This window comes from Halichoerus grypus, chromosome 6, assembly GCF_964656455.1.
Source record: "Halichoerus grypus chromosome 6, mHalGry1.hap1.1, whole genome shotgun sequence".
NCBI classification, from domain to species: domain Eukaryota; kingdom Metazoa; phylum Chordata; class Mammalia; order Carnivora; family Phocidae; genus Halichoerus; species Halichoerus grypus.
This window is the reverse complement of record NC_135717.1, coordinates 83,428,012-83,446,348: the sequence shown is the minus strand read 5'-3', so window position 1 is coordinate 83,446,348 and position 18,337 is coordinate 83,428,012. Positions and strand designations below refer to the sequence as shown.

At 41.2% G+C, this 18,337-nt stretch overlaps 1 protein-coding gene across 1 annotated transcript in view; it reads right to left on the bottom strand.

Annotated features, from left to right (window-relative positions):
- Nucleotides 1–12,450, bottom strand: part of LOC118550880 (antigen WC1.1-like) — a 34,663-nt gene extending 22,213 nt beyond the window's left edge. Inside the window, exons 1-2 of the mRNA XM_036116298.2 lie at nucleotides 12,326–12,450; nucleotides 968–1,285 (exon numbers count right to left, since the gene is read on the bottom strand). Coding sequence (XP_035972191.2) covers nucleotides 968–1,285; nucleotides 12,326–12,401 — 394 coding nt within the window. The 5' untranslated portion in view covers nucleotides 12,402–12,450. The remainder of the gene's footprint in view (nucleotides 1–967; nucleotides 1,286–12,325) is intronic.
- Nucleotides 12,451–18,337: the final 5,887 nt, after the last annotated feature.

The following is an 18,337-nucleotide window of genomic DNA, read 5'->3' as shown; positions in this document are numbered from 1 at the left end:
GGCACTGGTGACGGACCTTTTCATCAACCATTGTGACAACTACTGAAAACATCTCTGGCAAATACCAACTCCACCCATTCACACTCTAGTTTCATTGTTGTCTCTACTGCCTCCACTTTGGCGTATGCCAAACACACTTAGGCAGAATGGAGCACTTCTTATGTGCCCCCTCAGGTTTTCTTGGCCTCACTGCCCTTAGTATTTCCTTTGCTCCTGCTACTATATTGTAAATTTTAAAATTGAATGTTTTCCTACTGCCTCAGTGTCTTCACGAACAGGCTGTGAGCACACCACCCAGGTGACCAGGTGTGCCAATGAGATAAGGCTGACACCATGCCACCAGTGCCCCTTCTTTCCCTGCCCTCACTGTGACCTAGGAACATTCAAATGTTTTTGAATTGTTCAAATGTTTTGTTTGTGTACTCCACCTTGACCCCCAAAATGGTCATTTACCCACAGGTCTTTCCTCTCTTTCTTGGCTTTCCACCTGCTTGGTTGAGCCTGCTCCCTTGGCACTTCTTCCATGTGGCCCCCTTGCAACGTTAATGACTCCATCTCTCTAGGACTTGCAAGTAAAATAAGCTTTGTTTCCCTGAATCTCTCCCATGTCCCCTCTAGTGGTTCTACCTGACTGACCATCTCATGAAAGAAAACAAAATAGTTACCATGATGAAACTTATTTCACACAGGAACAACCCAGCAGTTGTCCCTGTATGAAACATTTGACCCCACCTTCCTACCTTTTATGACACACCACAGAGATCTGAAGGACCCAGTGATCCATAGGTCTCGAGCCTTCGCTGTCCAGGGCCAAGCAAGTCCTTATGCTTCCTTGAGCACCTAATACTCTAGGAGTCACTGGGTGACTGGGGTCTTCACCCAAGTATGCGATCCTGTTAGTTATTCTAGGAATGAAACCAAGGCTATTCCTACAGGGCATCCCCTTGACAGATCAGACAGGCCTTACCTGAGCAGACTACTCCAGCATCATGATTATGGAACAAGTATCGCTTGTAGTCTTCAATAGGAGAATGACGACAGTCATTGAGAGTTAATTCTGTCCCTTCACAAACAGTATTTAAAAGCCAAATAGGCCCATCCCCTGATCCAAAATGAGCCCCTCTGGGAGCATCAACAGCATGTCCACATTCCAGCTGTCTGCACACCACATCTGCAGCCTCCATATACCACTTGTAATCATACACCGTGCCCCATTTTCCTTGGTATTTCACTTCCACTCTCCCCTCACAGCGGTGGCCCCCATTCATCAGCCTTAGCTCCGTAACTGTAAGAGAAACAAAAACACAGAACACAGGACACAGGAAAGATTTTAGGATATTAGTGGTATGCTGGTAAGTATTAAAAAATGAGCTCTCTGGGGGAGGGAAAAAAAAACCTCTCATGTATAGCATTTGTTGATTTCTGTGGCATAAATATTCCCACTGTGGTCAATTTTAAGCTACCAATGTGGCATCACTGAACATGGAGTTGGGAAGAAATGCACACAATTATTTCTCACAAGCAAGTAAGATTCAGCTCCATGAATACCCATGAGGACAGGCCTTCAGATGACTCTAACTGCTGCCTTCCCAGTACACATAAGGCTGGTAGGGGCCCAAATTCTCCCATCTCATTTACAGTTCATGGCCCATGAAGTCAGTGGAGGACTATTCCCATTCCTTCTCTGTCCCATAGGGAACATTCTCATCTAGCTTTGGAAGAAAGGACTGTGGTAAGCAGCCTCTAAAATGTCCTGATTATTCCTACTTCCTGATATTCACACTTTTACATAACCCTCCTAGCACTTGAATGTGGCCTAAACCTAGTAACATTCATCTAACAATGGAATTTGGTAAAAGTGATGTGATGTCACTTTAAAAATCAAGTTTCAAGATAATTCTGGTTTCTCCTCTTGACCTGTCTTGCTCTCTCGCTTGCTTGCTCTGATGAAGCAAGCTGCCATATGGTGAGCTGCATGTGGAGAGATCAACATGACAAGAACCTGAGAGAGGCCTCTAGTCAAGAGCCAGCAAGGGACTGAGGCTCTCAGTTTAGATAGTCCTCCAGGGGATCAATGCTGCCACTAACCAGGTAAATAAGCTTGGATGGTATTCAGTCCCATTTGAACCTTAAGATAATTGCAATCTTGTGAGAGATCATGAATCAGGGGACCCAGAGAAGCCATGCCCAGATTCCTGGTCCCCAGAAACTATGAGATACTAGATAGTTGTTTTAAGCTGCTGAGTTTGGCAGTAATTTGTTGTACAGAGATCTATTACTAATTTAGGGGTTCTCTGTGTAGTCAGAAAACAGCAAGTTGGACAAGCTAGAGATTTATATAAGGGGCTTAAGTGCTTCATCCAAATAAGACTTCTTCCTAAGTGGCCAATTCTGCGGCCTTGGTCCTACTTGGAACTGGGACCTAAACCACCTCTTTCTTGTCATATCAGTTTCTTATCCAGTGAAATAGGTTCCTGCTCTCCCATCAGGAACAGAGAAGTGGATTTCCTAAGGTCCTAGAACCATCTCCATTAGCTTTGCATTGGGGTTAGCAAAATGAGAATTTTTTTTTCTTATACTATAATCAAAACGTGGTCCCTGGGGTACCTTTCACACTGCTCAGGTCTGTACCTGGTTCCATATGCTTCCACTCTGGAAATCAGATGTGGTGCATCAAAAAGATGGGAAGATATTGAACTTGGAAACAATCCTAGTGTGCTAGTCTGCTCAGCCAGGCTGCCATAACAAAATACCATAGACTAGGTGACTTAAACAGAAATTTATTTTCTCACAGTTCTGGAATCTGGAAAGTCCAAGATCAAGGTGCTGGTATGTCAGTTTTCATTCTGAGACCTCTTCTCCTGGCTTGAAAGCCACTGCTGTCTCACTGTGTGTGCTCACGTGGCTTTTACACAGTACGTGTACACAGGGGAAGATGGAGAGAGATCACTCTCTTTCTTTCTCCTCTTATAAGGCCACCAATCCTATTGGATTAGGGCCCCACCATTATGACCTCATTTAGCCTTAATTACCTCCTAAAGACCCTATCTCCAAAGATAGTAAAAATGGGAGCTAGGGCTTCAACATATGAGTTTTGAAGGGACACAATTCAATCCATAGCACCTGAAGAGGTACATTCTAGGAAGGAAATAAAGATAAATGGGAAGAAGGTAAAGGAGATAGTAGAAGAAGGGAGACATCCTGTGAAGCTTACTCAGTTTTTTTTTAAAGTCTAAAATTGAGGTGAGAGTAAAAGATTGAAATGGGATCCTAAAAGTGCATAAGAAACTATTATTAATAGTCAAATCATCAAAATAATAACAGTAATAATAAAATCATCAAGGGACACCTGGGTGGCTCAGTCAATTGAGCATCCGACTTGAGAGATCAAGCTCCACATCGGGCTCTGTGCTGGGCGTGGAACCTGCCTAAGAGTCTCTCTCTCCCTCTATCTCTGCCCCTCCCCCCTCAAATAAATAAATCTTTTAAAAATAATAATAATAAAATAATGGATTAAGAGGCAGATCCTGTGCTAAATGCTGTAAACACAGGACTAATTATGACAATATTCTTGTCTTCAGGTAGCTTGTATCTAGTTGGTGACACAAGCAAGCAGATGATTTCATTACTGTGAAAAGTTCCAGGAGACTTTCTTAGGAACAGTAAGCTTGGTTATTTGAATTTATCTCTTCTGCTGAGAATAAATAAAATAAAAAGTGGAATAAAACATACTAAAAATGATCTTAAAAGATTAAATACCTGATAAGATAGGAAGGAAAAATCAGGTCAAATCTGAAGGGAAAATGGGAATTCGTTGGGACACAGGAGCATGGAATGTGCTTTTACCTGACAGCATTAGCTTATTCAAGAAAATGTGTGTAATTTATGGCCTTTGATGGTGAGGAGGCACAAATCAAATCCCAAACCCATACCCACATGAGAACTCTAACAGAAGACAGACTCCACAACAGCTGGGATACTAGTTGAAATAGACGTGCCCTTGTATAAAATTACATTTAAAGTTTGAACCTCTAGATTATCTAGATAATATCAATGTTGCACTTGTATTAAGGTAGCCCACTATTAAAAGTGCCATAAAATCATGGAAAAATTAAAATAAGATCCTCACAGAAGAAATTGCCTTCATGCCAGGCCTCAAATTACTTCTATAAAGAATTTTCATAAATAAAATACCCAGTACATTGTCCAGAATAGACAAATACACAAAGAAACAAAGGTCCATTAACAATAACCAAGAGGGGACGCCTGGGTGGCTCAGTCATTAAGCATCTGCCTTCAGCTCAGGTCATGATCCCAGGGTCCTGGAATCGAGCCCCACATCAGGCTCCCTGCTCAGTGAAGAGTCTGCTTCTCCCTCTGCCTACAGCTCCCACTGCTTGTGTGCTCTCTCTATCAAATAAATAAATGAAATACTTAAAAAAAAAACCAATAACCAAGAGAAACTACTGAAACAGGTAGACATTTCTGATATTAGATATATTAGATGTTGGTTATATAAAAACCACATATACTATATTCAAAGAAATAAAAATACACTCTGAAGGATTCTTCAAGGAACTAAAAAAAAAAAAAATGCATAGAAAAAACTGTAAAACCCAAAAGAACTTCCATGAATGAAAAATATATTCGTTGAAATTAAAATTTTTTCATCAGATTAAATTCAGGTAAAGAGAATTATTGAAGTGAACAATAAGTTAGAAGAAATTATCTAGAGTGGTGCACAGAGAAATAAAAGAATAAAAAGTACAGAAAAGAGGATGAGAGACATAAAGTGGAGCAACTTAAATTAAAATATGAGAAGGAAGAGAGGGAGACAGAGAGCAACACACACATAGAAAGAAATAAAATTGAGCAGAAGCAATATTTGAAAAATATTGGTTAAGAAATTTCCAGAACTCATGAAAGACACTAATCCTTAAAGTGAATAAACCCAACAAAACTCAAGCAAGCCATATAAAAAGGAATTTATTTATAGACACATCATGGATGTGATAGATATGACTAGTGTTCAGCAATATTTCAAGTTTTCTCTGGGGCACATGGAAATATCAATACTTCCTTGCTTGTTTGAAATTAAGCATGAGTTTGTGATCTGTTTTACTGAACAAAGTATGAGAACAAACGAGTGTAGCACTTTCAGAAAGAAATATATAAAAGCCACTATATGCATCTACCACAGTAAATCTTACAGCCTCATGTTAAAGTAGTGGCATAAGAGAGGGAGGCATTCAACAACTTAAGAAGTTGAATAATCATAAGCAGAGGCCCTGCCAAACTGAAGAGAATGTGTAGTGTAAGAATAATAAATGTTGTTTATTTAATCTTCTGAAATGTGGGTTATTTGTTACTACAATATAACCTAATTATTCTTGTTAAAATGATGAGAAACAGCAGAAAACTGACAAAGAAAAAAATTTTAAGACAGAATTGGTACACATTACCTCCAACTGAGCAACATCTATACTAACATTTAAGTCCCCAAAACAACAAGAGATGCCAGTACAGAGTAGAGAAGCCTTAGATGATCCAAAAGAGAAACAAATTATCAATCTAAATTTCTATACTCAAGAACACTCTATTTAAGTGACATCACCAAAATGGCAAAGTAGGAGACACCAGACTCCATCCCCCCCACCCCACAAAATGATCAATAATTAGATAGCTTTCCATGAACAAAGGCACTCTGGGAAAGCTTGGGAGTCCATTTGAGAAATTTTGACAACACAAAGACTGCACATTTTGCCAGCATCATCCTATCCCTCAAGCCAATATTGCTCAGTACAAAGAAGAAACTTCCTAGCTAGAAAGAATTTCCTTCCAGTCTTACCTCTGCCTACCCTGGTCCCCAGCCCCCAGCCCCAGAATCACTCCTGAGGACTCCAACAGCTCTTGCAGCCACCACAGATGCCCTACAGTTCTTGCCAAGGTCCACATAGTTGTCAAAGCTGTGGACCTCAGCAACCTGACCTGAAGAGACATCATGCTCCCCAGACGCAGTACTGCCACACACCCCTGCACTTGGCACCCTCCATCACTACACCCAAGTCACAGCATGCTACAGTGTGCCCTCACTCACAGGTGAAGATCTTCTACTTAAAAATCAGTCTATAAAATCTAGAAGAGGTCACTGCTCCTACAAATGCACAGACACCTATGCAGGGCTACAGGGATCAAGAAGAATCAAGGTGAAATGACTCCACCAAAGGAATACAGTAAACCTCCAGTACATGGTCCAAAAGAAATGGAGACATAGGAATTACCCTACAAAAAATTCAAAATAAGCGTTCTAAAGATGCTCAGAGAACTACAAGAAAACATATATAAACAATATAATAATATTAGGAAAACAATACACAAACAAAATGAGAATTTCAACAAAGAGATAGAAAACATAAAAAGGAATCAAATGGAGCTGAAGAATACAATTACTGATATGAAGAATTCAATAAAGAGCTTCAATAGCAGAAGCTATTGAAGAATCAGTGAGTGAAAAGACAAATCAATGGAAATTATCCAATCAGATGAGCAACAGAAAAAGAATAAAAGGAATGAAGAAAGCCTATCAGATTTATAGGACAGCATCAAAAGAAACTATGTACTAATCACCAGAGCCACAGAAGAAGAGAGAAGAGAATGGGGTAGAAAGCTTATTTAAAGAAATAATGCCTGAGAAGTTTCCAAAGTAAGGAAGAGATTTAGACATCCAAGTTCATAAAGCTAATAGGTCACCGCAAAATTTCAACCCAAAATCATCTCATCCAAGACAAACTATAATAAAACTTCCTAAAATCAAATATAAGGAGAGAATTTTAAAAGCATCAACATAAAAAAAATTCAATACAAGGAAATCCACATAAGACAATCAGTAGATTTCTTAGCAGAGACCTTGCAAGCCAGGAGAGAATGATATGATATATTCAAAGTGCTAAAAATAAAAAACTTCCAATCAAGAATACTTTACCCAGCATGTTGTCCTTCAGAAATGATGGAAAAATAAAGACTTTTGCTAACAAATAGAAGCTAAGAAAATTCATCACCACTAGACCTGCATTACAAAAAATACACTGAAATTAGTTCTTCAAACTGAAATATTTAATTAGTAACATGAGAACATATGAAAATACATAACACACTGGTAAAGTATATAGTCAGATTCAGAATACTCTAACACTATAATATGGCAATGTATTAACTACTTAACTCTAGCATAAAGGTTAAAGGATACAACTATTAAAAATAACTATAGCTAAGGGATGCCTGGGTGGCTCAGTCGGTTAAGTGTCTGACTCCTGATTTCAGCTCAAGTCACGATCTGAGGGTTGTGAGATCGAGCCCCACATCAGGCTCTGTGCTGGGTGTGCAGCCTGCTTAAGATTCTCTCTCTCTCTCTCTCTCCCTCACCCCCTTCCCAACTCATGATTGCGTGCACTCTGTGTGTGTGTGTATGTGAGTGTGTCTCTAAAAAAAAAAAAGAAAAAAGCAACAAAAAAAATTTTAGCTAAAACAATTTGCTAATGGGTACACAATATAAAATGATGTAAGTTGTAACATCAAAAACATAAAAGGAGAAACTTAAAAGGGTAGAGTTTTTATATGAGATAGAAGTTAAATTGCTATTAGTGTAAAGTAGACTGCTTTACATGAAGGTGTTTTATGTAAGCCTCATGGTAACCACAAAGAGAAAACCTATAGTAGATTCACAAAAGATAAAGATAAGAGTCAAAGCATACCACCATGAAAAATCATCAAATTACAAAGGAGGGCAGCAAGAGGAAGAAAGGAACAAGAGAACTATACAACAGCCAGAAAGCAATTAATAAGATGGCATTAATTAAGCCCTACAGATCAATAATTTCTCTAAATGTAAATGGACTGCACTCTCCAATCAAAAGACATAGAGTAGCTGAAAAGATAAAAACAAAAAGACCAGATATATGCTGCCTGCAAGATACTCACCTCAGCTTTAAGTATGCACACAGAATGAAAGTGAAAGGATTTAAAAAGATAGTCCATGGAAATGGAAACCAAAAGAAAGCAGGGGTAGCCATACTTGTACAGACAAAATAGACTTTAGTCAAGAGCTGTAAAAGAGACAAATAAGGCCATTATATAATGACAAAGTGGTCAATTCATCAACAATTGTAAATATATGCTTCCAACATTGGAGTACTAAATATATGAAGCAAATACTAACAGATCCAGAGGGAGAAATAGACAACAATAAAATAATAAGTAGAGTTCTTCAATATACCATTCCAAAAACGGGTGGACTATCCATGCAGAAAATCTACAAGGAAACATGGGACTTGAATCATACTTTAAACCAAATGAACCAGAGACCGATACAGAAAATTCCATCCAACAGAAGCAGAACATATTCTTCCCAAGCACACATGGAAAATTCTCCAGAATAAATCACATGTTAGGCAACAAAACAGCTCAACAAATTTAAGAAGACTAAAATCATAACAATTATCTCTTTCAATCACAATTGTATGTAACTAAAAATCAACAAAAGAAAGAAAGCTGGAAAATTTACAATAATGTGGACATTAAACAACACAGTTTAAAATAACTAATGAGTCAAAGAAGAACTCAAAAGGAATTCAAAAAAATATCTTGAAACAAATAAAAATGGAAACACAACATATTAAAACCTATGGAATACTAAAGCAGTTCTAGGAAAGACGTTTATAGCAATAAATGCTTATGTTACAAAAAATAAAGATCTCAAATTGAAAACCTAACCTTATACCTCAAGTAACTAAGCCAAAGTTAGCAGCAGAAGGAAGGAAATAACAAAGATCAGAGCAAAAACAAATGAAATACAGATCAGATAAACAAGAGAAAAAATTAAGTAAAGTAAGACCTTTATCTTTACCTGAAAAGATAAAATTGACAAAACTTTAACTAAGAAAACAGAAGACATGAATAAATAAAATTATAAATGAAAGAGGAGACATTACAACTGAAACCACAGAAAACCCAAGGATCAAAAGAGATTCCTGTGAATAATCATACACCAGTAAATTCAATGACCTATAAAATGGATAAATGCCTAGGGACATACAACCTACCAAGAAGAAATCATGAAAAAACAGAAATTCTCAAAAAACTAATAATGAGCAAGGACACAGTAATCAATACCTCCCCAAAAGGAAAATACCAGAACCAGATGGTTTCACTTACTAATTCCACCAAAAATTAAAGAATTAAAGGCAATCCTCTGAAACTGTTCTAGAAAAAAATTAAAGAGGAAGGAACACCCCAAATTCATTTTATGATGCCTGCAATACTCTCATATGAAAGCCACGTAAGAAAAGAAAAACATCTGATATAGATGGAAAAATTCTCAACAAAATATGAGCAAGTCAAATTCAAAAGCATTTTATTTTTTTAATTTTTATTTATTTTTTTAATTATGTTAATCACATTATGTTATGTTATGTTAATTATGTTATGTTAATTAATACATTACATCATTAGTTTTTGATGTAGTGTTCCATGATTCATTGTTTGCGTATAACACCCAGTACTCCATTCAGTATGTGCCCTCTTTAATACCCATCACCAGGCTAACCCATCACCCCAGCCCCCTCCCCTCTAGAACCCTCAGTTTGTTTCTCAGAGTCCATAGTCTCTCATGGTTCATCTCCCCCTCCGATTTCCCCTCCTTCATTTTTCCCTTCCTACTATCTTCTTTTTTTTTTTTTAACATATAATGTATTATTTGTTTCAGAGCTACAGGTCTGTGATTCAACAGTCTTACACAATTCACAGCGCTCACCATAGCACATACCCTCCCCAATGTCTATCACCCAGCCACCCCATCCCTCCCGCCCCCCACCACTCCAGCAACCCTCAGTTTGTTTCCTGAGATTAAGAATTCCTCATATCAGTGAGGTCATATGATACATGTCTTTCTCTGATTGACTTATTTCGCTCAGCATAATACCCTCCAGTTCCAACCACGAGGAATTCTTAATCTCAGGAAACAAACTGAGGGTTGCTGGAGTGGTGGGGGGCGGGAGGGATGGGGTGGCTGGGTGATAGACATTGGGGAGGGTATGTGCTATGGTGAGCGCTGTGAATTGTGTAAGACTGTTGAATCACAGACCTGTAGCTCTGAAACAAATAATACATTATATGTTAAAGAAAAAAAAAAAAGAGGACAGTAGGAAGGGAAAAATGAAGGGGGGGAAATCGGAGGGGGAGATGAACCATGAGAGACTATGGACTCTGAGAAACAAACTGAGGGTTCTAGAGGGGAGGGGGGTGGGGGGATGGGTTAGCCTGGTGATGGGTATTGAAGAGGGCACGTACTGCATGGAGCACTGGGTATTACACGCAAACAATGAATCATGGAACACTACATCAAAAACTAATGATGTAATGTATGGTGATTAATATAATAAAATTTAAAAAAAAAAGAAAAACAATCATGAAGTGATTTACATTTAAATGCAAGGAATTTCAGAACAACATGTCTCATGAAAGCCAAAACACTGAAAACAACTAAATAACCAAAGCGGGTGATTAGGTGACTATATTGCATTTTGGTCATATAATGAAATAATTGGAAGCAACTAAAATTTTCCATAATACCCCTATAATAGTCCATATTTTTGTCATACTACCATAAAACATTTTAGTGTGTAAAATAAGAATAACAAGATGTCCAAAATATATTGTTAATTTTTAAAAAGAGTTTACAAAATAATAAATACTGAATTGTCCAGTCTCTGAGGGTCTATGTTTCTGTGTATAATGGCATAAACTGTGTTTCAAAGGATAATCTTTTGCCAATGGCCATCATGCATTTCACAGTGGAGACTCCTGAAATGTGTGCCCAATTCAGAAATCATGAAATGCTTTGAAAGGCCAGGACTATTGTTTTACAAAGAGCAAGGCCAATATTGTATGAAATAGAATAAATTTTTAGTAGGATAACACTGAATGGTGTTGGTTCTGGGAACATAAAAAGAATGCTTGCTTTGGTGAAATGTTCTTGCAACCTAAGTTACTACTGAAGAAATTCCCTATAGTTTTCCTAGTGAGCAGAGGGGGCCTTATATGAGAACACGCATTGTCTCTCACCTTCATGGGACCAAAACCTCTATCTGCACCTCAGTCATCAAGACTCTTCACTAGCATCTGGCCAACACTCATGGAGCAGAAACTTGGAGGGATGGGGTTTCCTGAGGAGAATCATGGAAGGACAGAGACTGAGCTCTAGGCGGAAGACAATGAGCGCTGACAGCACTCAAAGCTGTAAGCAACCTCAGCCCGGACTGGCACCCAAATCTGAAAGAGCTGCCTCCTCTAGGCTTAAGGCAAGGGTTTTTGCAGCCTATCCCGGACGCCTGCAGTCCTCTGAGTCCAAGGCTCAGTGGAAACCAACTTTCAGAGAGGGATAGAAGAATGCAGGAGAGAGAAAATGTACCCTCCAGAATTCAGAACGGACCAGTCCAGGATCCCGGTAAGTCAGGAAATGATTCACAAGGACTTAATATAACTATGCTGGGCATCAGTTAATCTCTATTAACAAAGGGCCTCCTGTCATGGCTGCAGGTGCCTCTGCTCTACAACAGACACTTGGTAGGAATAGGCGAGGCCCGGAGGCAAAGCCTCTCCCAGAACCCAGTGCGGGGCAAACACCACAGTCAAGCAGAGAGAAGGCCGTGGGACTGAAGGAGAGGAGCCAGAGAGGAGAGGCAGGTGTGACATTATCTACGATCTGGTAACATACGGGACATGGCACTCCCAACACTGTGGGCACCGTGTGCTTCACAGAGCAACCGACTCAGTCACTTCTCAGCAGCCCTGTTCCTCCCGCACAGACAGCCCTCACACGCTCCTCATACCCCCCTCATACTCACTCTACACGCACACACACAAGCACATAGCCTACGGTCACATAAACATACAAAACATGGAAACCCTGAGGGGTGGTCCTCTGCAAAGTGGACAGTTGCAGTGTGCAAGGAGCAGCCCAGGGACACAGCTGAGGTCTATCGCTGGTCCTTCCCACACACAGGGAGCCACCGGGACTAACCAAACACTCCCTGAAAACAAGGAAGACTTTGAATCGGACTGTCACTGACCCATCTCAGTCTGGGTTCAATATCATTGCTCTGCAAAATCTGCCACTATGACCAGTTGACACCCCAGAGGAGAAGACCCAGTATTCACAGTCAGTGTGGTTCCTTTTTGGTCAAAAACACATGGTTTACACTGAGGCTTTGGCTCCCTGTCTCCAGAAAACTTTCCCTTCACCCCTTACTGTTGATCCCAGGAAACTCACTTTGAGCAGCCACCATGGTGCTGAGGAGGAAACAGAGTCCCTGAAGAGAGAGATTCAAAGTCATTCTGACTCCCATGTCTTCAAGGTCACAGTCCCAGCTGCAAAATAACCCTGCAAGGAGGTATCAGGACATCAGCAAAGGTCTACAGTAATGGGAGGGGAGAATATAAACACATCCTCTGACATCCTCCCTACTGAGAGCCAATAGAGACACATTTTACCATCTAAGATGCGATCGGAGACTTCATCTGCCACTTTCTGAAGCTCAAACACCAATTAGATTCTGAATCTCAAAAATCTCCTTATATGAACAACATGGCCTTTTGACATCATGTTTCCTTAGGTCTCTGAGAACCAGGACCCCATCATGGGGGCTAAAGTAGAAAAGTTACATCAAAAAGCATGAGTGGCTTTCTCTCCCCTAAGGGTCCTGGCAGCTGGTGGCAGACTGAGATCTTTGAGGGTCAGGGTGCTGCGATCAGTCACCATTTGGCCCGGGAGAGGAAATTTTTGGTGCAATCGAGCATTGTTCTTCCCTGTGACTTAGCTCATGGCTGCAACAGAGAACCACAAGGAGGTTTGAAGTACAAGAATAATTATCAGATAAGCCAGCAGAAAATGAGGACCAGCAGCATAGGAATTCACAGGTGAATGTGGAGGGGTGAGGTAGGAATCAAGTGGAGCAGGTGTGATTATTGGTCTTTCTTCCCTTCTCAGAACGATCTGGAAACTGGGGACCTGGAGCACAGAGGGGTTCAAAATAACAAGGAGCTTTGATAGAATCTAACTTTTCCCCTTCAGGGATCTTTGTTAGCCTTTAAAACCACTCTATCCTGCCCACACATGTCAGCTGGGGCTAAATTCTCCTTTACCGGGATGAGAAGGGGCTATAATCTACAGTTTATTTACAGACCTAAATTTCTAGAGAGCCAGGCTGGTGCCCAGGGCTCAGAGCCCATGGCCTCTCTGTCCCCTGCAACCCCTTTCTCATTCCAAACCAGTCCTTGGGCATCCCTCACTTCCCATCTGCTCTAGCTAAATGACTGATTCACTTGCACCAGTTTTCTTCCTGCATTCCCAGCCCCAACCCCCACCCCCACCCCACCACCACCACCACAACTCTTTTAGAATCTCTAAATTCCTAGTTGGGTGTAGCGTGAAGTTGAACCCTGAATCCATCTTATCCTTGCTATCCCTAATACACAGATTCACTCTTTTCATTTTTAATGGTTTTACTGTTAGTCACACCAGAAAAAGAAACAAGGGGAGACAGAACCAACAAGCACTCAGAAGGTATGAGTGCTCACTGAGGTAAAATTTGTGAGTTACTGGGCATCATGCATAACACACCATCAGCATTTATTAACATCCTCTCTACATCATCACATCTAAACACTGTGCCACAGGCTCGAAATAAAATAATGAGCAGGTCAGGCACCATCCTGCGCTCATGGGGTTCACAGTCTAGCTGGTGGTCGAAGATGTTAAACAGACTAAGCACGTATGAAACTGTTTCACAATAGATATGAAAAATCTATAATGAAAAAATCCTGTGAGTAATGAGAGGTTACAACATGGAGGCTGTGGGGGAAGCCGACTCTCGCCAGGGGAAGTTTCTCTTTGGAAGCGATATTTCAGCTGATACAAATGAAGGAGCTGGAGTTTGCCGGGAAAGTAAAGTCCCTCAACTCAAGCCTCATGACCCCTCCCTAGACCCTGCCATTGCTGGTAACCACTCCCTTCCAGATTCAAAATGTTTGCATACCGAAATTCTGTTCTTCTAGTTCTTGGTCTTAGTTCAACCACACGTCCTTCACCTCAACCCCTCTCCTCCTTTGAATCTCTTGCTCTACTTGAGATAAAATGAACTAAGAGTTGGAGAAAGAATTAAAAATTAGATCACCAAGAGGTGTATTTGAATTGACTGGGGCATAAAGATGTAGAGCCAGGCCCCAGGGGGCTCAGAGTTTGAAAGAACTAACCTGATATTATTGAATTTGTGGGGAACGGTGAACCAGAGCAAGAGGACAGTGACACTACCATTTTCTTCAAATGTGTAAAATGCCACAAGCAGCGAGGCTACTTAACTGGCCCTGCTATGTTCACGTTTTTATTGTGAAACATGACTTCCCATAGAGCAATGCTTCGGTGCAGTCACAGGCGTGAAGAATCAGGAAGCTCCAGCCAGTAGGAGCCTAAAGTTTGGGAGAAAAACATGAAACTCTCAGGTTGAGGCAGAAACTACTAGAGAGGACAAAGACAGCTGTAAAATCTGTACCGTCTCTCTAGAATAAAAAAACAGATAACCAATGGGAATCTGTCTGATGGAAGAAGAATTGCAAACTAGTCTCTACAACGTGCAGGTTCACAGCAGAATGAACTCAGTCAAGCTGACCTACTGATATTACTTATTGTCAATAGATACCACTATTAAGAGAATCCATGCCTTCATCCACCTGGCAGGCATCAAAGCAAAAGAAAAGGAAGCTTCCGATCAAGCAGGGTTTCAAATTCACTGCTTCTCTTCCCTTCGGCATTATTTGATGTTAGTTCAAAATCACACAGAATCCTTGCACCCCAGCCAACATGTTGACAACTCCACCCTCTTGCTCCAGCTCACACTCCATTGATAATTTTGTCCTCCCTGTCACCCACAGAATATGAGTGGCACCCTAATACTGTACCGACTCTGTTCAAAGAGTCCTCTTAACATCAGACCCAAGGTTCATCAGCTCAGTACCCCCGACACAAGTAGCTCCGAACCTCGGGCCCATTGCTGGTTCTCTCATGTGTCAGTATCTGGCAGTGAACGCAGGGGTCAGCCTACATCCTCTGGGATTAAACAGTTACTTCCTGTGCCACCAGTTCTAGCTGGATCCCTCCTCAACACTCCACTGCTCCCCACAGCTGCCTCCCAATCCTTACTGATTGGCGTTAACCGCTATTAATCCAGAAGCCTCTGAAGCCACTGAGCCAGGCCTGCAGGGGCTCATGGTCAAGCCTGGATCAAAGGCAGAAAGACCCATGGGCAGTCAGGCAGCAGTCCTAGCCTTTCCTCTCCTGCTGGCCCACTGAGTTAGGGTGGGCCCTAACACCTTCACTGCCACTGAGCATAGAAACTCCCAATTACTCACTTCCATGTTCAACCATTTTTCCTTGGCAGCCATTTTCTCTACACTCAATCAGGAGAGAATATAGTAAGGCTACGACATCAGGTTTAGTGGTAAATGTGAAACTTCTCAGGACTTTGTAAATATTCCTGTTCAGGGTCAGTGCACATCTTAGATGGGATATGGATGGTCCACACGGCCCTCAGAACATTCTGCTCCTTACCTACTTCTGTCGAGTAGATGGCACTGGATTAGGCGCATTTCCCATTTGGTTCTTGAAGCGATTGAGTTCTAGAACAGGAGCAGAGAGGCCTTGAGCTGAGAGGAAACGATTCTGGTCTTGGGGACAAGAGGGATGAATAAGCACTGGTGCTGCTAACACTTGTAGTGAAGGGAGAAGATAAATGTATTAAATCATTGTCTGATTACTTCTCTCAGTGAAATAGAAGACAAAACTACTAGAAGGAAGGAAGTGGTTTGTAAAAGGTTTAGAGAGAGAAGCAAGTTTTCAAGTGCACCTGATGAGAACTGCATTATTATTATTATTCAAATTGCATTATTTCATTTATCTGTTAGAACACTGAGCTTCCAGAGTTCGAAACCCAGAAACCCACCTGTTGACAAAACAAATACAAAGTTTATTGAAAAAGGCCTGAAGCAGTTCACTGAGCTATTGAACCAAAGGAAGAACCTCTGGGTATGGAAGCTGGGACCAGCCACTGCCCGGAGTCTCGGCATTGACCTCTCAGCTGTCCTGTTCTTGCCTGGTTCCATTCTTTTCTACTGCAGACCAACTCTATCCCGTTCTTACCCCAAGAGGCAAAGGGGTCTCTCCTTCTAGCTGCAGTTTGACAAACCCAAAAGAGGACACTGGATGGCCTGGCTTAGTCTTATGCCCATCCTGGACCAGGAGCTATGTTCAGAAGGATGAGCTACTCTCTCTGGCTCAGCGTGCATCAGGTGCTCAGGGTTTGGTGTGTTTCCAAAAGTTAAGAGGAGTAAGAAAAGACAAAGGGATGGATGGGGGCATGCTGTGCACAATAAAATGCCAAAGTTCCTCTTTTGGGTTCTTGGACTCAATTCTAACAGGGGGTTGTGGAGGGGAGGGCTTCCCACATAACACCAAGCAATTCTCCAACACAAGCAGGGTGTCTAAGAATTCAACTCAATTCTGACACTATCTACCCAGAGAGAGCATCAGATTCCACAGGTTAAGTAAGGGTTCAGTCCTACAAGACTGTCCCCGCCACACACACACACACACACACACACACACCACTCAGGTGCCGGTCCCAAGCCTAGAATGTTACCTGTGCTCCTGACAGACCAGCTACAGATGGGAGGTTTACAGGACCTCCTCCCCAGGTTTGTTTAATTAGCTAGAGCACCTCACAGAACTCAGAGAAACATTTTACTTACTAGACCAGTTTATTACAAAAGGATACAACTTAGGAACAGCCAGGTGGAAGAGAGGCATGGGGCAAGCTATGGGGGAGGGAGGCAGAGCTTCCAGGCCTTCTCCAGATAGGCCACTCTCCATGTGTTCACCAGCCCAGAAGCTCTCTGAACCCCCAGTCCTTTTGAGTTTGTAAAACTAATAAAGGGAAAACTTACTAAAATGCACTTGGGAGATTCAGCAGGGGGAACTTTCATGCCCTACCACTAGTAGTCAACTGTAGACCCAACAGGAAGAACAGACCTTACACTTGGATATTACTTTACTATCCCAACAGGAAGAAGGAAAGAAGGAAAGAAGGAAAGTTTCCTCCTCCCCCAGCAACAGCCCAGCCAATGAGAGACAGTCACAGTTCAGCCAATGAAAAGCCACTATACTTAGAACCCCCAGTTTACTTCAGTGGACCTTTTGTTAATAACACCCTCCCAACGTCCCCCTTTCCTCTGTAAAAGAGCATTCCTCTTCTTTGTTTGGCAAACTTGCCTATGGTTTTGCTTTAGATTCCTTGTCCCAGATTACAATTCACTGTTATTCCTGAATAAACCATCTTTTGCTAGTAAGATAACTGGAAGTTTTGTTTCTTTAAGGTTAACAGGTTCTATGGAGACTTCATTACATAGTCATGATTGATTATATCATTGGCCATTGGTGATTGATTCAGCCTCCAGCTCCTCTCCTCCCCAGATGTCAGGGGATGGAACTGAAAGTTCCAACCTTCTAAACATAATGGTTGTCTCCACTGGAAACCAGCTCCCATCCTTAGGTGCTCTTCCAAACTCACCTCCTTAACATAACAAAAGATGCCTTTATCACTTTATATCACTTATCCCAAGGGTTGTGGGAGCTGTGAGCCTGAAACTGTAGATGAAAAACAAATATATATGAAAACTATATATTTGGTCATCTGAGTGATGAAATATGCATTTCTTATAAATCAGAAACCTAATGGAATAAATCAGTTACCTAATGGAAATGTTGAATGAATCCTGGTAAAGACCATGTCGTTAAGAAAGATTAGTCAGCCATGGAACATAAATGGAACATTGAGCAAACACAACTGATGAAGAAATGAAAATTTTTTTACTTGACTCATTTTTTAAAATTAATTCAGAAGGAAAGTTTTCCCAGCCCCCATGGCTGATCCCAGGACTTCTCACTACTAAATAATGGACAGTCCAAGGTCACTTTAAGTCACAAAACACAGGCTCAGAGCAGTAATTAGACCGTATCCAGGCATAACTCCCCTTAGACTCAATCCAGAGGATCTTGCACTTTATAGGACACTGCTCTGGCTGTACCCTAGCCAGCCCCTTTCTGCAGGGAGGAGTGTCCAGAGGCTAAGTGAATATCCCCACCAAGACAGAGTCCATGCCATCCCCTACTAGACCACCTCTGGGTTCTCAGAACCAGGAATTCCCTGCATCAACCTCTTCCCAACACATCCTC